Source organism: Coloeus monedula (assembly GCF_965178545.1).
Source record: "Coloeus monedula genome assembly, chromosome: 12".
Classification (NCBI taxonomy): domain Eukaryota; kingdom Metazoa; phylum Chordata; class Aves; order Passeriformes; family Corvidae; genus Coloeus; species Coloeus monedula.
In genome coordinates this window covers 1,788,207-1,810,375 of record NC_138792.1, presented here as the reverse complement: position 1 = coordinate 1,810,375, position 22,169 = coordinate 1,788,207, and the positions used below count along the sequence as shown (strand labels likewise).

General features: G+C 51.3%; 1 protein-coding gene across 2 annotated transcripts in view; it reads right to left on the bottom strand.

The window, feature by feature from the left end:
- ARHGEF9 (Cdc42 guanine nucleotide exchange factor 9) overlaps positions 1-22,169 on the bottom strand; it is a 192,154-nt gene that overhangs the window by 48,470 nt on the left and 121,515 nt on the right. For both annotated transcript variants that reach the window (XM_082289733.1, XM_082289734.1), the window contains one exon: positions 7,872-8,051. In XM_082289733.1, coding sequence (XP_082145859.1) covers positions 7,872-8,051 — 180 coding nt within the window. The remainder of the gene's footprint in view (positions 1-7,871; positions 8,052-22,169) is intronic.

The following is a 22,169-nucleotide window of genomic DNA, read 5'->3' as shown; positions in this document are numbered from 1 at the left end:
CCTTCAGCTCTCCGGGCTGGGGAGGAGCTGGGCCATGCTGGGCCAAGGGAAGGTGGCACTCCAAGGGTTAACTGTGTCCTCTGTCCCAGTGCTGCTGCCCCAAGCTGGATCCTCTGTGCCTCAGTGACAGTGGTGGAGCTGCAGGGGACAGCGAGGTGGAACAGCCACACTGGGGAGACGCTGGAATGTCAGACTGAGTTGATTGGGACAAAGCTGCAAACGTTCCTGGTTTAGCCCAGCAGCTGTACCAGGGTGATCCCTCTGTTTCACACACGTGGGACCCCCCAAAATGCCTGAAATGCCTGAATTTCCCTCCTTCCTGTGGGGAACAGCTGAGATCCCACTCCTGGAAAAAGATCTGTCTGCTCTCTGTCTTTCCAGCTGGACACGAATGCACAGCTGCCCCTCCCTCCCAGTGAAAATATCTCCATTTTTACAAAAGAAACTTCAAAACTCTCGTTTTCTCCCAGCTTCATCCCATCTCCCCAGCATTCCCAGCTCAGCATGGGTGGCTGCCACGCCTGCAGGGATTTCCATGGAGCAGGGACGGGACAGGAATTCCCTGGCAGCTTCTCAGCCCTGCTGCTCACGTGGATCCCAGGAAGCCTCTCCAGGCTCCCGTCCTGTCCTCCTCAGCAGTTCAGGGCTGTAGCTTGGCACAGCACTGGGATCCCAGACTGAATTCCTGCATCCAATGGCTCTGTTTTTAAGGATAAACAACAACAGCTGTTCAGCAACCACCGACAACCCCACAACAATAAATCCAGGCCCTCTTCAAACACCTCTGCAATGCAAAACATCAGCGGCTGTAAAATAAAACAGACTGGGAAGGTTTTCCCCAGGCCACGAAAAAGGCCCAGCAGCCAAACCACCAAGCCCTGAGAGCCATTTCAAGCACTCTGTATCAGGAATTAATTAAAAGAAATCAGTGAAAACTACAGGAAAAAAAAAATCAAGTTGCATAATGCTGGTCCTACGTGATGCTTCCCATTGAAAGGCCCCTCCATGTGGAGAGGAACGGGCTTATCATGAGGCTCCCAGTCCTATTTCAAAATTCAACCCTAATTGGGAAGTCATGACCAGCTCTTGCGTAATGGAAGAACTTGCAGAGGCAGATAAAAGTAAAATAGTCAAATAAAAAGGGCCCTTTTCCCTAAGGAGCAGTTCTGGGAGCCAGGGAGAGCTGATGGCTGCATTGTGCTAATTCATGTTCTCTGTGAGTGCCATCCTTTTAGAAAGGGGAAAAAAGGAAGACCCAGGGAAGCACAGGCCAGGCAGGCTCACCTCAGTGCCCAGCAAGAGCATGGAGCAGATTCCTGGAAAATATGCTCAGGCACGTGGAAGACAAGGAGGTGACTGGTGAGAGGCAGCATGGCCTCACTGAGGGCAGAGCGTGCCTGACACATTTAGTGACCTGTGACAAGGTGGTTACAGAACTCAGAGCCCTTTCCAGGGTCTAAAGCACCTCCAGGAGAGCTGGAGAGGGACTGGGGACAAGGACACAGAGGGACAGGACACAGGGAATGGCTTCCCAGTGCCAGAGGGCAGGGATGGATGGGATATTGGGAAGGAATTGTTCCCTGGGAGGCTGCTGAGGCCCTGGCACAGGGTGCCCAGAGCAGCTGGGGCTGCCCTTGGATCCCTGGAATCCAAGGCCAGGTTGGCCATTGGGGCTTGGAGCAGCCTGGGACAGTGGGAGGTGTCCCTGCCCAGGGCACAGGGTGGAACTGGATGGGCTTTAAGGTCCCTTCCCACCCAAACCACTCTGGGATTCTGTGATATAAAATTTCTATAAATATCATTTATCAACTCGCAGCTTTACCCAAATGGTGCATGAAATCACCCAGTGGCACTGGGCCAACATCAGTGACCTGCAATTATCGCAGCTTTACCCTGCTCAGTGCAGGCCCTGCACAGAGAGGACTTTTTCCTTCAACAGGCACCGAGGCCCGATCGCCTCACAATGATCAGAAACCACAATAAGCCAAACATTTTCCCAGCCAGCTGCATTATTAACCTCCTTCCAGTGAATATTCACAAGGACAAAAACCAGCAGATAATGTGTCATTCTGGATTCTCGCTCACAATTAACTAACGGCAGATTAATGACACGGCCACAGCCTTCCAGAGAGCTGCTGCCATTCCAGGGAATCTGGATTTTACAGGAAAAGTGTGGGCAGCACAGTGGGTTACAGTCACTGTCCCAGTGTCAGAGGCTCCAACAACCTGCAGAAATCCATGGAAGCACAGAGCCTTTCCCACAGACTCTTTCCCACCCATCCACAGAGCAGAGTTCCCACAGGACCTGCCCCCTTTCCTGCCTCCCTGAGCTGGTTCCAGCCAGGGCTGTGCCCTTGTTTGCAGCCTTGGGCAGTGTCACAGCCCCGTGCAGTGTTACATTCCCACTCTGTGCACTGTCACATCCCTGTGCACTGTCACATCCCTGCACAGTCACATCCCCATCCCTGCACTGTCACATTCCCGCTCTGCTGGCTCCACACTGGATTAAGAGGATCAGTTGCTCGTGTGCAGCCCAGGAGGGCCCGTGGTGCAGAGCTTTGCAGAAGTCAAGCAGCAGCAGCCTCCAGGCTCAGCCTCTCCGAGGCCTCGGGAGAAGCACCGGCTGTCCCGGGCTCTGCCGAGGGGTTCCCCCTTCGAGCCTCCAGGGAGGAGCGAGGGGCTGGCAGGAGATGCTGAGTGTCCCCTCGAGCTGGCCCAGCCAGCCCCAGCCTCTGGCCCACTGTGGGCAGGCTGCAGGCACAGGGAAGGGCCGGGAATGTGGGTGGGATGCTGTTTGCTGGGAAGCACAAACCATCTCCTGCATCCTCTTCCAGGACGAGGAGTAGGACATTCGGCAGTAAAAGGAGAGGGAGGTGAAGGAAGCCGCCTTCTCCTCCTGTGCTCCAACCACTGTTTTCCTCCTGAATTTCTCCCTCAGTAATCTGGCTCCAGCCTGTGTGCTTCACATCCCTCCAGACCACAGACTCTTTGATACCTTCCTTTCCCCCCTCCAACTCCCCACAGCTTTAGCAAAACCTCTTCAGCATTTCCTCTCCCTTCTAAAACTCTCCATTCCCAGCCTCAGAAATTCCCTTTACTCAATGTGAGAAATAGCTTTTACTTATTCCAGAAAAGGAGAGAACAGGGGATTCTGTAGGGACAGCTTCAGGCTCTGTATCCCCGAAAGGTGAACAAGAACAGCTCCAGAGAACAGGCCCCGTGCTCCCTCCCTGTTCCCTGCACTCCAAATGCAGATTCCCAGGGGCTGGAACTCCAGCAGGGATTAAAAGCTGGTTGGACACTGCAGTAAACTGCATGTGCTACACTACATCCATGAAAACACTGGGAATTAGGGCTCAGCCACGTCCCAGAAGCCCAAGCCCTGCTGAGTGGTGGTACCTGGGACACACAGGTGGGAAGAGCAGAAGCTCGGAGCTCATCGCAGAGCCCCTGCCAGGCTGAGGAAGGGCAGGGCCTTCCCTCCCAGCCCGGGTGGCAGGGACAGGGAAGGGGCTCTGGAGATCCGTGCCTGGTTTGCCTGACTCAAAGAATGGCCTCAAAACTCTGGTTTTGCACCTGCAAAGCAGCTCGTCCAAGGAAGGGCACAGTGCCAGTGTGTGACCCTCTGGGACCTGATGGGTGGGACACGTCTGAGCTGTGGGGGCTCTGGCAGCCCTGTGATGCTGAAATGCTCCTCTGCCTTTAGGAAAGCCCAAAGCTCTGCAGCTCCTCCTGTCCCAGCAGCACTGCCCATGCTGGGCCCTACCTCCAGCACAGCTATTTTTAAGCTGGATTTGCCACGGGAGAATCAAATCTCCTTTGGAAGGCTCTGACTGCAGCAGGCACCGCAGCACATCCCGGGCCGTCTGTCTGACAGGTGAGGACACCTCAGCTCCATCCTCCTTCCTCGGGAAATCTCACCTGGATGCCACTGGCTCTGAGGGAATGCTAAGCAGGGGGAAAGCAGGTGAGTAATGAGCTGTTCTGACAGGACACAATCAGATTTTACAGGGGAAAAGAAGCAGATGGGGCAGCAAGATGTGGAATGACACCTGCAATAGAGCAAGCACAGCTAAAAGCTAAACCCACCTGCCCAATAAAGGCACGAGCTGCCAGGCACTGCGAGGAGGCTCTGGGTTCAGAATCTCCTTCTCCACAGTGCCTTAAAAGCTCACTCCAATTTATCCAGCACTTCTCCTTTAGCAGCAGAAAATAAAGTGGGTCAAAGGCAGCTTTTCAGCAGGAAAATCAATCTAAAATTACAACACTTGGGGGAACCAAGGCAGTGGTGAGAGAGAACACGGAGAGCTGCCACCCCTGCACTTCTCCACCCCCGCACCTTCTCCTGAAGAGGGGACCACAAAGATTTTATACCCCCATCCTTGCTCAGGCTCAGGGAGGACCATTTCTTCCCTTCTTCAGTCACCAGGTGCTACAAGAAGCTGCAGTAAAAGCTCCTCAGCCCCAGTTTTGCTCTTTACCTTGGCTCAGTAATGTGAGGAAGGGAGAGTCAGCGTTGTTGAGGTGAGAAGAAATATATTCTGCAAGCTCAGTCTGGTATCCAAAGAGACTAAGGAGAGCTTTACACAGGAATAAATCCCCCTCTCTGCCCAGGACAGGTGCACTCTGCCACGTCTCTGAGGAAAGATTCCACTGCACAGCATCCATAAGCTTTACTCTTTTTATTTCTCTTGCAGTGGAAATATGTCAGAGCCCAAACATGAAGCCATTTGATTTCCTGTGTTTGGAGTGTCTCACCTGGGCTCTTCTGAACACTTCATGAGGGGCTCTGCAATCAAAACTTTGTTTTGAGGCTTGCTGTGCTTTCTAAAGGAGACCTCAAGGCACAACAGTGGATCCATGGGAGCTCAGGACTGTTATTCTCTGCTATAAATCCCTCCCTCCCAACACCGAGCCTGCTTTTCTGAGCCAGTGTCAATGTGCTGGTTATGCAAAAACTCAGCTGTAGCCCGTGATGTACAGACAGCCCAAGGCTCTGCCATCCACAGAGGAGAAAAAAATAGGCATTACCACCACAAGAATGGGAAAGGTTGTTTAAAATTCCTGCTGGTTTTTTCCAGCTGTACCTCCCAACGTGTCAGACCACTGGAAGCTGAAAGGATGTTCAAAGACACCACGCAGCAACCACGGCTGCACCCTGTGCGTGTCCAGTGCGCTCAGAACAGGCATTAAAATGTAACACGGACACCTTCATCTGGCTAAACCCAGCTCTTGCTGAGTCTAAATTTAGTTCTGGAGTTCTGATCCACCTTTCTGACTTAGGGGTTTTCATACCCTTCTCCCTGAGTGCAGCAGCTCCCTGCAGAAACCATTCACCGTTCCACGCTGGCTCCAAACTTTACTTCTCCTATGCTGTGCTTTCTCTCCCCCAAAAAAACCCATTGCTTTATCATCCAGCTTCTCCTTGAAAGTTCCTGTGCTCCCAAAACTCCATGGCTTTCCTCTCCCCCCCCTTCCTTCCATCCAGGTCCAGAGCTACTAAGAGGATTACTGCAGGTGGGAGCAGGGAGACAATTGCTGTGTGTGCAGGGAATTCAGGAGCAGCTTTGTTTGCCACCCCTGGCTGTCATGTAAAGGAGGCCAAGGGAATCAGCAGGTTCCTGTTTTCCTCTCCACTTGCAAATGTGAAGTTTCCTGCTATGAGATTCCGTGAATGCCAAATGCTTTGCCAAAGGTTTTCAGATGATCTGGCTGGAGAGCAAGAAGCGTCAGACATCTCATTGCAAACTGGGTTCCCAGCCCAGTTTTGTCCTCAGAAGTGATTCAAAGGACTTTGAGAGGAACCCAACTGTGCAGTGATCTTCTGCTGCACTCCTGCTAGTACTTCCAAGAGGCCTGAGGTCTAAAATGCCCTGAAATTAATCCTATTTGGCTTTATACCTGTCTGGTCTGGTCTGTCTGACATCCCTCACTCGAATGCTATTCATATTCTGTGCAACATATTGTTCCCTTTTCCTTCTGTGCTTGCATAAGAGAAACATAAAGAAAAGCAATTATTTTGCAAGTGAAACTAGAACTACCCAGGCTAAATCAGGCAGTTTCCTGGCATCATCTTAAAAAAGCAGGGCTCAAAGTACAACAGAGAAAAACGCAGCCTCCTCATGATGTGAGTGATCATCTGCTCTTCTCGCAGTTCTTTCATTTCTTATTCAGCTGCTTTGGAAACCTGGGGGGCAAATCTTCCCCTCCAGCCCCTTCAAGACCTGCAGACACAACAGGCCAGAACTCTTGTTTTTAAATATTAATTCTCATTAATGCAGCACAGCCGGGCACTGCTCCCCTTTGGGAAGTGTCCGGGTCCTGCCTGCCCTCAACAAGTGATTCCCAGATGGAATAGCCAAGCCAGCCTCTTGCAGAGCTGATGGAAGGACTGGGCTCATTGGGATGCTGGACAGAAAGCTGCCTGGTAAGGCTGGTGTGACCCTCAGCACCGAGGACGAGGATCCAGGGTTTGTTCCAGACATTTGTGTACCACAGTCTGAGATTCACTGATGCCCCTCTCCTTTGTTCTCCCGTTTCTAAAACCATCCTCCCAGCCTTGGAAATGCGTAGGGAGAGATGAGAAATTCAGCCAAGCCAAATGATCCATGGGTTGGGGCCTTAAAGACACTGCTTCATTTGGCTTTTTGGTGTGTTTTGAGAACACAGGATTGCAAAACCAGACTGTTCTTAAACCTCCCGTGGACAGTTTGTGATATCACACAAAAGGGCTGTTAAATCTTTTCCCCGAACCACAAAGAAATCAGCACTGGTCAGTGGATTAAAAGGTTAAAATGGCCCAGAATATCTCAGTGTTTAAATTAAGCAAACAAAACGAGCTTGTTCTCGTCCAGCCTTTCCAGCTGCAGCACAGAGGAGATGCGTCAGTGACACAGGTGAGAGTGTTTCTGCAAGAAGGTTTTCACTCCCATCACACCTGACACAAATCCATTTTCCAGACTTGTTGCCACCACTGGCTGCAGGGTCAGACTCAAAATACCAAACCCAATTTGTTATCCCAGGTCAGAGTAACAGCATTAACTTTTTTTGGGCAGCCCAGCTCCAGTTCCAGTCATGGATCTCTCACTCTTGGCACTGACCAGATCTGGGGGAGACACAAGAGCTGCACCAGAGGGGAAAAAATTGTGTGCTGGGGAGATAGCAGCAAGCAAAGGTCTGGCTTCCTCATTGGTAGCCACTGTACATCACCAGAAAACACCAGATCACACATTTTAACCCAATTTTCCTAATCCAATGGCTGCTTCCCAGATGAAGTGTTCAATCACAGGGATGTTGATGTTGCCCAGAAGAGGGAGGGTTCAGAGAAGAAGGTAAGACAGGCAGAAAGCTCTTCCAAACCCAGGTCCCCTGGAGCTAGTGTGAATTTTTAAGCCCCACTGAATCATCTCCTCACAGCCCACACAATCCTGAACTGGTTTTCATGGAATCATGGCATCCCACAGTGGTTCGGGTTGGGGGGGACTTTAAAGACCACCCAATCCCATCCCTGCCATGGGCAGGGACAGCTTCCACTATCCCAGGCTGCTCCAAGCCCCATCCAACACTTGGACACTTCCAGGGATGGGGTTTGTTGAAGAAGAACAGCTTAAGGAGAGAGGCTCCAACAGACACCCAGGAAAGGCCCCTCCACATCCCACTAAGCCAATCCTCATTCCAGCCTCCCTCTGCCCCACTCTCATTTCACTGGAAACCTTCTTTGCTCCCCGATTTTTGGACAGAAACCAGGCAAAGAACGGGGAATCAGCATCAGTGAGCACAAACACAGTAAAAACTGAGTAAGAGCTCAGCTCCTGATGCCCTGAGCATCGGCAGTGATTCCTTAGAGCAGTAAAAAGCAGAAAGTCACTCACCCTCACGAAGCTGGCGGGAAACCACCCTTCTTCATCGTCGATCTGACCCCACCACCAGTCCTTGTTGGAAGCATCCAGGACCTTGATGACGTCTCCTGCTTTAAACGCCAACTCCCGGTTGGCCATGGTGACGTGATCCCATACTGCCTCAGCACTGACAATGGAACCACCACTGATCAGCTTGGGGAGAGAAAAGCAGAGTCAGGGAACGCTGCAGCCCAGGCACACACACGCACAGCAGCACACGCAGCAAAGCTCGCAGCCAAACGACTTTTCCAGGGCCGTTCCCACTGCCCTCATCCTGCTCCCAACCATGCCAGGCAAGCTCCAGGTGCTGTGTCCGGTGCCTCCCAGGTCCTGGCACCTCCCCTCCCACCTCCACACATGCACATCTGTCAGGGACAATTCCACCGGCATAATGCGCAGTTCCCCAAAACACGAACAAGCCACGGCGTCCTGCAAAGGAATTTTCACTTCAGTTGAAATGTCCAAGGCTCGGGGGGCTTTCCATGCAGATCCAAGCAAAGTTAGTGCAAGCATTCAGAACACTTTTTGAAAGTGGAAGTTGCCCATTTTAGTGCTGGTGATGTACTGACACCCCTCGCTTTCAGCACGCTGCTGACCTGGAGCACAGCCCAGCCCAAGCTCTGCCCAGGGAATCCTGCTGGCCCTGGCTGCTCCAGTCTGCATGGAGCAGGTCCTGGCCTCTGGACACTGGACTGAGGCCAGCCTGGTGTCTGACAGGAGCTCAGGAACATCTCTGCATGTGGAGCTCATGGAGCCTCAGCACCAGCACAGACCAGGTCTCCTCTGTGAGAGTCATGAAACTCCTGCTCCATGCTGGCAGGATCATCCCACCACTGATGCCTGTGCTTCCACACCACCAACCATCCACCCATGCCCAGGACACCCCCTGCTCCTCTGAGTGACAGCTGTGTGGTTTTTAACAGAGTAGTAAATTGTGTTTATGTTTTGCCCACTGCAGGAATTCTGTGCTGAGCACTGAGGCTGCCCCAGCAAATACAGCTTTTCTCCATATGCTAATCAGCCTGCCAGAGCCATCCTGGGCCTCCTTCATTAGTTCTGCCACTGAGACACCCTGACCATGGACTTGGGCTCCCTCAAATCCCAGTTTCAGTTCACAGGGACAGAGCTCAGCCCTGTGACCATTCCAGACCTCAGAGAGCCACAGTGTCCTCTCAGCTCAGGCAGGAACACAGAGCACACAGACAATAACCCCTCACTGTGGTTATCCAAGTGTAGAAGCTCTGGCAAAGGTCAGACAGCTCTTAATGGAAGTCTGGCTCCCCCAAACCCCTGTTAATCACTACCTGCACGGTGAGAACTTGAAGGAGACCTTCTAGCACAGCTCCAGGTTCTCAGCATCAACAGAGAACATTCAAGTCGTGCAGAAAATCCAGTCAACAGATTAAAGGGCCTGATTTCCCATTTGCCTTGCGCTGACTTTCCTTTAAAACACTGATCTCCTTGGGTTTGAGACAGTCAGAGCTGCACTTCCAGCGCTTCAGCTGTAGAGTCAGTCAGACCCAGAGCAGCAAGACCTACAAGGCTTAACCTGGCATCCTCAAAACCCAGATGGACCCAGTTGGTGGGCAGCAAAGTAAAGCTGTGTTCCTCCCACTTTCCCTTTCACAGATTATCCCTTCTAATTCAAAATCAGCTGTGGAACAAACATGTCCCCTTTGTGTGTCATACAGAGCACCTGTCCACGCGAGCCTCACAAGGTCCAGGGACACCAGACAGAAAACCAAGGCACGTAACAAGCTCTCAGGTGATGGCTGAACGCGTGGCAGAGGGCACCTCCTGCTTCAGGGAGGGGTTATCCCACATCTGGGCTTTTGAGACACAGCTGGGGGCACCAGAGGGTCCCATCCCAACCAGCAGCAGCTGGAGCCAGATGGTGATGGAGCCCCAGCTCACCCCAGCTCTGGGCTCAGCAGAGCAGGGCAGCTACACCTGGAGAAATTACAGTTGTAAAGACTGATTTCTGATTCCAGTGCAACAGCTGGGTGCTCAGACATGTTCCAGTGCCTCCTCACAACCCCTTGCCCTGCTCCCAATCAAGGTTCCTGGATGCTTTCATTAATAGGGATCAGCTTAAAGCACAGAGAACCCCAGGACAGACCTGGAAGGGATGAGACTTCAGAGCTGAAGCAAGCCCACAACACATGTGAGTCCAGGTAACAATTATCTGTTCTTCTGCCAGGAGCTCTTCTCCTTTACCAGTGCCTCCCCCTGCCATGTTCACGGACACTGTCCAGGTGTGATTTCCCAGGTAAGGAAGTTCTGCCCTCCCAGCCCCCAGCTTTTCCTCCCCCAAGGCATTTCACGAGCCCTTTTAGGCTTTCACATACCCTGCCCGCATTTTTCTGGAACACAGATGACCAGAATTGCAAATACTATTCCCAAAGGGACCTTACCAGAGATTTGTGAAACAGCATGAAATATTTATTCCAGTGTCACAGCAATCTCCCAGTAATACCTCACATGGCCCCCTTTCCCCATGGCCACCTCCCACCCGTGGCTCACAGGGATCCTGCATTCAGCTTCTCTCAGTAAATGCAGTTGAGTACATTCTCTTTGGCTCAAAAATCAGTTTTCTTGTCAAAAAATGACTCGGGCTGGCCTGACACTTGTTCCTTTTGTTAATGCCATTGGGTATTTTAGTCCCTTTCCCACTGATGAGGAACCAGGAACAGAGCTATTACGCAGGAGCCGTGTTCCTGCTGCTTCTGCTTCAGCTGACACAGACTCTGCTGTCACTTCACACACAGGCAGTTCTGGGCACAAACTGCCACAGAAACGTCACCGAGCCCAAACTTCAGAGAGACTGTGCTTCAAATCCTCCCAGCCTACTTTGCAAAAATCCATTCCCGAGCCCGAGGCACAAATCCCAGCTCTGAGGAGCATGGCTTGGCCAGCAGCAAGGGCTGCCAGGGGCTGCAGAGGGACACCAAGGGACAGGGGGTGACACCTCAGCCTTTTTGTGCTGCTAACACAGAGGTCTGCAAGGTGCTTTCAGGCCATGTCAGGAGCTGGGGTGGCTTTGCAAGGTGCTTCTCAGTCTCAAGGAGCAAGGCTCCGAGTCCTTGGTTCTCACTGATCAGGGCCAGCAGGGGCTGGTCCTTCCCAGCCCCTGGTCCTCACTGTCAGCTCAAGGAAGGGATCCACAAGCCAGGAATCCTGCAAGCAAGCCTTGGCCTTCTGGAACATAAATCCAGCTCAGCCTGTACCAAAAGGACGGCAGTGGGATGGCAGAACTGGAGTTCCACTGAGACAATGTCAGGGCCTCAAATGAAAAGATCCAGTTTAATTTATGTTGCAAGACATGCTGCTGTATCCATGGAGCTGTCCATCTCTCTCAGGGCAGGGTTATGGAGACAGAACCTGACATCTGCAGCAGCAGGAGATGACAAACTGGAGAAAGGTCAGCATGAAATATTATTTTCTGCGAGAATTCAACATAGGAGCTCTTCACTCCAGAAAGTTCACGTCTCTCGGCTTCAAAGCTGCGGCTTAGTGCTGCGCTCGGAGATATTCAGCCAAAGACCTTGAAAGGAACTTCTCTCCCATAAAGTCAGGTTCTCCCACACTGCAGCTGAGGGAGTCATCTGGACTCCCTGATAGCCAGTGAAGAGAAAGAGACACATCTGGAGTGTGATTCATCCCGGCTATTTCAGCAACCTACCTTCCAGCCAGGTGAATCATGCCCCAGAAATTCTCTGTGTTTAGCTGCCTGATGCACAAGTTTACATTTCCCACATCTTAATGTTCACCCCAGCTACAATCTGGCCATTGCCAAAACCAAAGAACTGGATTTAAGAATAATAATCACGACAGGAACAGCTAAATATTAAAGCACTCTCTCCCAGACACACCAGGAGGGTGAAGGTTGCTGGAAATAAAGTTGTGTTCCCTGCGCCCACCAGAAGAATTCACAAAATTTCAGCCTTGTAAATTTACAAAAATGAGGACTTAGATATTTGGGAAAGTGTCCTACCCATAAGAAGAGGAAACAGTGAGAAGAAATGCAGCAGGTGACAAGGACATTGGTGTGACATCCCCTGAACACTGCCTGTCTTCCAGGTGAAGTCCTAGCTGCTATTAAAATGAATTATTCTTGTCAGTTGGTTGTTCAAAGTAAAGAGTCCAAAGAGAAAATTCCTCAATGCTTTCACCTCGTAACATCAGTGCAGAAATGCCCAGGAGCATTTGGGAGCTATGGACCTGAGAATAATGCTTCCTGTTTCACAGGAGACTGCAGAGCACCTTCAGGGGCAGAGGAAAAGCTTTCTCAGTGGGCAGAAGAGCAGATGAACTCTTGGGATGTTGTGTGGGCTGGGCACCAGGCACTGCTCCAACAAACACCTGGCCATGGGTAAAGGGAAATTCCAGGGCACAGAGAAGAGGGGCCACTTCCACATCCCGGCTCCACCAACAGATCGATTTAATGAGAAAAAGAAAAAGGGCAAAAAGACAAGGCTCCCTCTAATTACATGCCCAGCTGGCACATTGTGGAGCTCACTAAGAACAGGGTGTGTTATCCCTGTACCACCAGGATCACAGCCTCAGCCTTCCCAGGGATTTTCCCCACAGGTTTCCACAGCAAAGCTCCAATAATCCAGGCACAAACCCTCCCTCTAGAGATGCTCCTTTAAGACACTCCCAACACCCCAGTACAACAGGTGAGTGCTTTACAACAGCGAGCAAAGCCAGCAGAAAGGAATGTAATCATCCCTACTCGAGGGCTGGGAGGATTTTGCTTTCTCTTCTCGTCTGGTGTCACTTCCAGGATGGAACGTGGCCATTGGAAATACTGAATTACATTAGAGGTGCTGCCAAAATAAAATGGCAACAACAACAAACAGTAAAAAAGGGTTTCAGGGGACTCTGCAAGGCCCCACCTCTGACAGCGCGTGCCAGGGATGCTGAACTCTGTCCTCACCCGTGCTCGGAGAGCTCAGAAAGGTCCATCTGGCCAAAGATCCCCACTGTCTCCTTCTCCCCTTGCATTTTCTAAAGCCAAAGGGCTTTAATGTGTCATTAATGCCACAGGGGAGTTTCCAAGGAATACAAGAGAGGTCCTCAAAAGTGGGAGTTTGACTCCAGATTGTTCAATTTTCTTTTCCGGCCATGCCTTTGTGTCACCTTTATCAAGATGGAATAATTTTCACCATCAAAATAAGCAGGAAAATAAAAACCAAAAGGAATAAATAAAAATAACAGGAGCAGCTCCCTGTTAGAGGAGCTGGTGGAATCACTCTACCTAACCTCTCTAATGTTACTGGAGCGGGTCTGGAGCAAATCCACAGGAGCCAGAGGAGAGGAAGGGAAGGGGAATGCCAGGAATGCAGCAGCAGGCCCCACACACCGTGCTCAGTCCCATCTCTCAGGCTGCATCCACAGCACACCCTGAGGAAAAAAGCCCAGGAACACCAGCGGGGCTGGCTTCCCAAAGCACATTTACAGAGTGAACTCTGAGCCAGGGGTCAGCTTCTCCCCGGCCACTGCAGGGTTTAAATCTCTGCGCCGTGTCCCTGCAGAGGGACTTTGCTCCAGCTCCACACGACAAGACCAACTGGAAAAGCATTTTGGGGAATGGGTGAGCCTCTGCCTCCGGTCTGGTGCATCTTCCCTGGCTCTGCTCACTCCCCAAGCCAGGATGCACACTTGGAGGCAAACATCTGCTCCACCTCAGCCCCTGCCTGCAGTGAGGCAGGTGAGGATTGAATGTCTTTGAGTGAAATCAGCCACTACTGCAACATTTCACTAAATATTCCCAACTCGTCAACACTTAGTGGCTTCTTATGGGCCAGCTTGAAGAAGAAATCAGGGGCTTAGTGGCCCCCTGGAGACTGAAATGGGCACAAAAGGGCCATTCAAACCACTCTCACTTGTCCATACCTCTCCCAGGGATAAATAATCCTTGCTAGTCCACAAGATTCCACCCTGAGTTTTCAGCACAGAGCTTCTCACTAATCCAAAATGCATTGAATGAAGAGCCACGTTCCCAAAAAAAACCCCAAAGAAAACTACCATCAATCACCATCTCCTCAGAAAACTTCAAGTACCTCAAAGTTTCCAGGACCATGGCCTCTGGGAATATGAATAATCTTAAGGCAGGGAAGTGTTCCTCTATTAGATCCTTTATCACTGCATCAGTAAAGTTGTAACAGTAAAAAAGGAGAGCTCTGGGTAGTTCCCTTTCAAATCAGCGTTACATAAACGGTGTCCTCCTCCACAGGAGCAGGATGCAGGAATAGGAGCAGGCTGTGAGGGGAGAGGGAGAAACGTGGTGAGTGGATGCCATTTGTTCAAATCGTTCTCGTACAGAGATGCCCTTTATTCACACAACATAAAAGCCTCGTAAAATCACAACAGCATTTCCCACACTGTGTTCACCAGGCCCTTCCACAATGGAGGCAGCCAAAACAGCTTCAAAGGAGGATACGCAGAGAGCTCAGAAATCAGTGCTCAGGGCAAGGACAGGACACAGCAGAGCTGCACAGACCCCAGCCAAGGGATGGGGAGGCACCTCTCATGCTTCAGCACCACAGCACAGGCTGGTGGGGCTGGGAATCTGCTGTCAGCTCCCAGTGCCAGCCCCCCGGCACTGCTGGGATCCTCTGCCCTGAATTCCCAGCCCAGCCGTGCCCGGGGAAGGAGCAGGGGAGCGGCGTGTGCCGGGTCTCAGCCCGCATCCCGCTGCTTCTCGCAGCCGATGGAGCAAAGGGAATGCTCAGAGAACGTCACCCCAGCCCATCCCGCCGCGCTTCTGCTCTTGCATAACCTCCCCAGAGCCGCTTGGATGGTGTGGTTATTTTTAAACCTCTCGTCAGGAATTATACAAAGTGAATAATGCCCAATCTCGGTGAATGGCCCCACGGCTCATTCACCAAACACAGGGCAGGGCAGCTCCACTTGATTTGCTCATTCTCTGAAGAGGTGCAATCACCCAAAGGTTAGCACAAGTCAAAGAATTTCCCTTTCTGCTTTCAAGCCCTTTGATGAATTTAACTAATGACTGGATTCCAGCTGAAAGAGGCTGATTGGAGTGAGAGTCTCCTGTATCCCATATTCTGGGAAGGTTGCCACACTTGGCTGGAAGCTTTATCTATCTTTTATTTATCTGTACGTTATGTGGAGAGTCAGTACAGACAGAAAGGTTCCTTAGTGGAACTGGGCTGTTCTATTTTTCACTGATTTACACTTTCTTGAGAAGATCTCACCTGGCAGATAGGAAATCGCCCGGCCTGAGCCAGGCTGCAGCAGCAGAGCCCAGGGGATGGCATTAGTCTCATTTTCCACCTTATTATGATTATTGCCCGTGTCATTCCTATTAATAACAGCAGCCACAAGGCAGGGCCGTGGATGGAGAGCTGAGTAAAACCCTGGCAGCAGTGAGGAGAAGGCTGGAAGGTGGTGACAAGGCAGAGTTACCCCACTGAAGCACAGCCCATGCGGGTTGGAGCTGTTTTCATGGAGCATATGTCACCCTAATTGCTTCCCAGCCCCTCCTGCGGACGGGGCACATTAAGGCTCCCCTTGCCTCACAACATATCTTTCATGTAGAGTAATTACAAATAACCACCAGCCATCATCTTTTAACTCAGATAAATGATGAGATTGAGGTTGGAAGTCCAAGTTTGAACTGCTCCAGAGCAAACAGCACCTTCAGCAAGCAGAGCCAGGGCAGCTCCCAGCGCTGCGGACTCAGGGCCGACAGGGGCTGTCAGCACGGATCCCTCACTGCAGCACTCAGCAACAAACAACAAATGCTCTGCAAGATCCAAACCTGAAATACTCACACAAACCCCAGCCTCCTGCCCCAAGAAGGGACTCCTGACATTCCCAAGCCAAGGCCACAACAGCCTCGAAGACCTGGAGTTGTACTGAAATCCTTCCTGGCCAGGGGGCTGGCGCTGGGCTGTGATTCACACCCGGTCCAGTCTCACTGGCTGAGCCTGCAGGATGGTGGCTGGGTGGGGAGCAGTCAGGATTCCCAGCATGTGTTCCCAGTTCCACAGAGCCCCAGCCCAGCAGGCACCAGGCCCAAGAACATCGAGGCATCGTGTACAGCCCACGGCAGCACCCGGGGAAGGAAGGATCTGGTTCTCTCTCAGCCACCCAAGGGGAAGAGTAAGGCAGATAGGCAAAGAGAATATTCCAAAATAGATATAAATATTACAAAATAGATACAAATTGGGCTCTGGGAATGTACAGAGAGGGACAAGATGCTGCTGGGGAATGCTGAGCCCTGGGCTAAGGGACACAGCATGGAAAAACGGCACTGACACCATCCTGAGCATCCCTACACCCATAGTATAGTGAATCCACAGCCTCAAAACCTCTCCAGGGATGACCAAGACTTGACTGGAAATGTCAGAAATGCCAAATCTAGACTCATGTTACCCCAAAAGCCTGTTCTTACTCAAACTGGAAAGCAAACAGCTTCCCTGCCGTGGAGCAGACTGTGGGAAAACTGAGTTCATCTGAACGACCAAACGGCTTCTGCAAGGAGAGGAGATAAAATTGTCACTGCTCTGAGGAAAGGAGGGGTAACCCACATTGTAAAGGATGTTTATTTCAAAATGTACATCACCTGTTACTCTGGGACATGGAAGTTTCCAAAGCAGAAAGGAATTAAGGAGAAAATCACACAAATGACTCCCAGTGGATTGAATTATTGAACACAACAGAACTCCTTACAAAGGGAACAGCACACGGATCTGCTCATCCCAGACACTGGATCTGTGTCCCTGCAGCTGCAGAAGTGCCACCACCAGCCCAAAGCTGGTGCCACACAGCTAAGCCACGCAGCTGTCCCCAGCAGGAGCGACGGCCCAGGGACGCACACCAGGAACACCCAGCGCAGCCACTTCCCTCACCCAGATCCAGGAACTCCCAGGGAGATGAAGACACTGACAGGACCAGAACTCACGAAACTCTGGGTGGATGCTTTGTCCTCTAAAAGCTGACACAGTTGGCCAGGTCTGAAAATCATGGAAGGAAATGAATTCAAATGCAGGGCTGTTAATCCAAAGCAGGAACATCACTCCTGGATGGCCAAGGACAGGGAAGCAGCAGCAAGAGCCCCTCCGTGACTGAGTCACTGCAATGTGTTCTAAAACCCCTTTTAATAGTGAAGCAGAGGTCTGGATTGTGTCATGTTAGACCACACGTATTAAACACATCCCCAGGAATCCTCCATAATGCACAACTCCCCTTTATTGGTATTGTAGTAAGCGGCCAACATGATAATATTTAAAAAAAGGCTATTTTTAGTGCTGGGAACTTGGAACTTAAAAAGTGGTGGCTGTTATTAGTGCAAATCAATGCTCAGGCTGGATTAAAGTCCAGATGAATGTATTACACTGATTAAATTCACCACCTGGGCTCCTTATTTGCTGTTCTCATCTCCTGGTTTCCCAGGGTAAGTCCCTGCAGCTCACATCTAACACAGTCCAGGAGGGGCTTGTTGGCAGATGTGGGGAACGACATCTCCAAACTGTTTCACAGATCCTGAGCCCACAGAAAATTTAATTAAATGAAGCACAAAGGGAGCAATGGCTGGAGAAGCAACACCTGGGCCCCGGAACCAGCCTGGGCTTTGGGTGACTGCAAGGGGCAGTGACAGCCTTTTCTCCCAAGCCAGGGGGAAGCAGAGCCCATCCAGCTGCTCTTGTGCAAACCAAGAGCTACCCAGTGAAAATCCCATTGATTCCACCTCCAGCAGCAAAAGGAAAAACCAGGATGAGCGCCCAGAATAAGAAATGGCCGGACAAAGCCTCTTGCCCCCAAAATTATGATCTTCATGAGAATCGTTCCAGCTGCACCACAAGCCTTCCTTGTGATTTCCAGGATTCCAGCACCTGGACCCAAAAGCAGCCATGGGCATCCTGAGGGAACAGTGGGATGATCCATCCCTGCCATCCAGCACCCCCGTGCTGGCAGCAAGAGCACAGCAAACCCAGCCAGGCACAGCTCAGATCCTCAGAGCAACCACCTTCCATCCCCCAGCTCCTGAGAGGGCAAACAGGCAGGACTTAGGAGAGATAAAGCCAAGAGGTAAGAGCAAAGCAGCTTCTCCCCTTGAGACGCTTGTTGAGCCAAAGCCCGTGGCATCCTCTGGCTCTCGGAGCCCTCTGACTTCACCGAGGTCCTGGACTGGCCCAAGAACACCCTGCCTCATGCCCAGCATCACTCACAGAGCTGGGAAGCACTGAACATTCCCAGAGCAAGCCCTGCCTTCCTGCTGGCTTTGGGGCAGCAGCACCCGGGGCGATGGAAGGCACAGGGGTGGCACTGCGGGGCTGTCCCTGTCCCTGGGTTCCAACAGGGACACTCCAGGTGGGATCTGACATCACGTTCTTATTGCCACAGCTCTTTCCCCCACCCAGCTGAAGGGACAGTGCTGGGTGGAAAGGCTGTCTCGGCAGAAAGGTGATGAATGGATGCTCGTTAGAGGCACGGGATTGTCCCGCAGATTCCATCGGATCCTGTAAGCCTATTGCAGGCATTGGCCAGATCAGCACAGGGATAGGCAGCCTTCCACCTCTAAGCTGCTTTGCTCAATTCAGCCTAGGAATGAATGAAAGTCACTGTCGGATGGCTTCTCAGATTTCATGGACAACTGCCACAGCCAAAATGTCCCCTTCAACAGGAGTAACTCAAGGCAGCCACTGGCTACAACCCTCTCCCCCTCAGCTGGGCCACGGCTTGGATGACACTTGCACAGGGTGGAAAGGTAACATCAGGTGCTTTTCCAAGCCATCACCACATTCTGAACCAGGAGTTGCCTCCCAGCCCCCTGGGCTGCTCAGGGAGCAGCAGCAATCCAGGCACAGAGAGAGACACCACGAGCCTCCACATGCTCCTGCTCCCATCTCCCAACCCCACAGCTGCCTGCACGGCCCCACACCCTGTGAGCTCAGAGCTCTGGCAGGAGCCCTGAAAGCCCTCAGAGAGGGCTGGGATGTGCAGGGGCTCCACCAGGACACACCAGTGTCACCTCATCTGTTGTACAACTGGCCCTTTCCCCTCTCTCCAGGTCATGCTGCACAGGACACGTCCAAGTGCTGCCCCTCCCTGTCCCACTTCACCTTGTCACGAGGCCACATTCGCTGCCTGGCGCACGGAAACGATCACCTGGATGGTGCTGGAGAGACCAGTTCTGTACCAAGATAATTCTATTCAAAGTCTAGAGGGCAAAGCTGTCACAGATGAAGTATGGCTGTGTATTATCTGTTGGCAAACACGGGACATAATGGCAGCCACTCAACTTAATGGCTTGAATTCCAGCTCCTCCAAACGAGCCCATCGCCGCTGCTGCGTGTAATCACAGAATGTATTTAAAAGTATAATTTCCATCCAAAAGGACCAGAGCTGGAGCAATATGACTCATGCAGCTCCCTATGCATCGGGAAACATGTCAGGAAGCCTGGGAATTTGTGAGCCCGTTGCCATCTGTGGAGAAACTGGGCCGTAGACACGATTCCTCAAACCATTCCTCTGGCACCCAGGCAAGTTTGGAGGCTGCTGAGCCCCCAAAGTCAGGCACCCAAGGGGGCAGAAGCACTCCGTGAAGCTACAGGGATACAAATATTAAAGAGAAAGGCAATGGAATTCAGAGGCATCTCTCCCCACGTACCTATTCCAGCACTCCAGAGCTCCACAGTTCCAGCTGCAAACTCAGCTCCATTTCTGCCATAACAAAATCATCTCCACAGCATAATTAGTGTGCTCGTGTTAAAATGGGTACAAATGCACAGAAAGAGGCATCCAAATACGATTTGTTTTTCAAGACAACGTGATGTTTTCCCTGGCTAAGAGATTCGATTCATTAAGGAATAACAAGAGCCAAGCACCACTTGCAGCAAACCTTGCTGCTTTTAGCAGTGAATTATCCATCCCCAGACTGGTTTGCACACTGTTCTTTTTTACCTGCTATGACTTGACAACCCTTTTTAGTCTAAGTTGCCTACACACGGCTTACAAAATATCTCTTCTGTAACTACTGCTCAAAATCCTGCTTATTCCTGATTTCCTTAATGGCTCAGTTAAGTCCCCTGGCACTGTTCTGCTCTGGGACTGGATGACTTCCACATTCACACACAATTTTCAAGGGAGCTGGATAGTTTGTGTGAGCAGGTATTTGCACTAGGATTTGCAATGCTCTCTTAGGGCAAACATCTGAGTTGTCTGAAGGGGTTTGGAATGAATAATTTCCTGCGTTATCCACCTTCCTCTAGAAATAACGCTCCATCTGTTCATGGAACAGTTCCCTTCTCTTACCCAGGCAGGATGAAGGTCACGCAAGGGAAAGAAAAATTTGCACATCCCCAACGTCCTCCAACAAAACACAAGGCACGTACCTGGCCAAGGTCAGGAAGCAGTCGAGGGAAGAAATACAGCTGTCAGGTTAAGGGGAGTGAGTAATCACCCAGTGCATCATTGCTGCGACAAGCACCCCAGGACACGGGCTGGAGTCACAACATGTCCTGAGCAATTAATCACTAATCAGGACGTGCTACAGAGAAGTCAAATGGCAACTCCAAAGGTGAACCAAAATGTTACTTTTAAAACACTGGAGTTTAAAAAAGAACCCCAAACCTGAAAAAAGCTCGACTCTCCAGTCTGAGGGGAAAGGCAAATGGAGTGTGTACAAAATTCCTAGCAGCCTCTGGGTGGAAAGCAGCTCCTCTGGGACGTGGTTCACCCCAGAAGAACTGGCAGCAGCAGAGCCCATGTGAAGCTAATCCCTGGTTGTTCTGGTAGGGAAGATCTGTCCTTGCCCTGCCTGTCCCACTGCCTGGCCTACAGAACCCTGCAGTGAGTCCCAGCTGTTTCCATGAAATCAGCAGGGCTCTGCTCGTTCCTCCCTGTGCAGAGCTCCTGCCTGGGCTGGGCTCTCTGCTCCCTGCATGTTTGGGATAACCACTGGCAGCAAACTGGTCACCCACAGCAGCTGGATATCCCTCGACCCAGGAGCACTCACAGTCACGGAGTTACCAAATCACTAAGGCTGGAAAACAACTCCAACAAGTCCAACCTTTGACCAGATGCCACCACACCACAGAGTGCCAGGAAGGAGCAGGGTAAACACAAGTCCTGCTCTGGCTTCAGTGCAGAAATGATCCAGGAGCCTCATGGACACCAACTTCCCTCTCAGTCAGATCTCCAAAGCATCTCAGCTTTCCTCTCGTGGAAAGGTGCCTCCAGGAGCAGCACTGGGAGGGGCAGTGGCAGCTCCTGGATGGAGGTGATGCATTCCTGGGCTGGAGCAGCGTGGATCTGATCCCTCCCCACAACTGCCCCAATTGCAAGAGGTCCTTGCTGCTACCTGCTTGGACAGGACTGGGAGAGGCTGGGATTGCCCTGCAGTCCTGCTGCACCCAACTGAGTGCAGCCAGCCTTGGCCACAGCGTGAGGCCTTGCCCTGTGTGAGGAGTGACACCAAAGTCCATGGGAACACCTGGGAGCCCACGTTCCTCGAATACCTCGGGTTCTTCCTGCAAGGAACACACAACCCTGGTGGCTGATGGACAACTCCAGTGCTGCTTTCCTTTTTCAGAGCAAAACTGGAGTAAAGAAGGAAGGACAGTCCAGGAGCTTGGCACACACAGGTACAGAGAGATTTGAGAGCACACAGAGCTTGCGAGTGGACTGAAATGTGCCCAAATGGAGCTGTCAAGGCTGAATCCAAGGAATTCTCATCCAAGGATCCACTCAGGCTCAGCTTCAGCTATTCCATACATTATCTGCCTGGCAAGCAGTCTACACTCAGTTATATTCAGTGTATAATTATTATTCCTTTCAGACGTAGGTTTCCCAACTCAGAACGTGGAAAGGATGCCTTAAAGGATTGGTACTTCTAGGACAGAAATATCCAGAAGAGAGACCAAATAACAAAGGTGGGAGATTCTGACCTAATGGGAAATCTCCAGCTCTTCTCAGTGTGATTTTTCTTTTCAGCTAAAAGCAGAAGTTGAGTGTGTGAGCTTCCCTCAGATGTTCCATGTGGTGGGCAGGTCACACCAACCACCCCACGGATGGAACAAACAGGGCAAAGGGATCCACCCAGGGAATGCGCAGGGATTCTGCAACACAGTGCCACAGGAGATTACATTAATCCATAGTGAAATATGCCCAGATCTCTGAAATAAAACTTCACCTACAGTTATTTTGACTAATAGCTGAAAACCAGAGCATGCACCCTCACTGCTCTGCAGCCTGTTTCATTTCTCTGTCCATCACTGGAGCAACTTCCAACTCTTC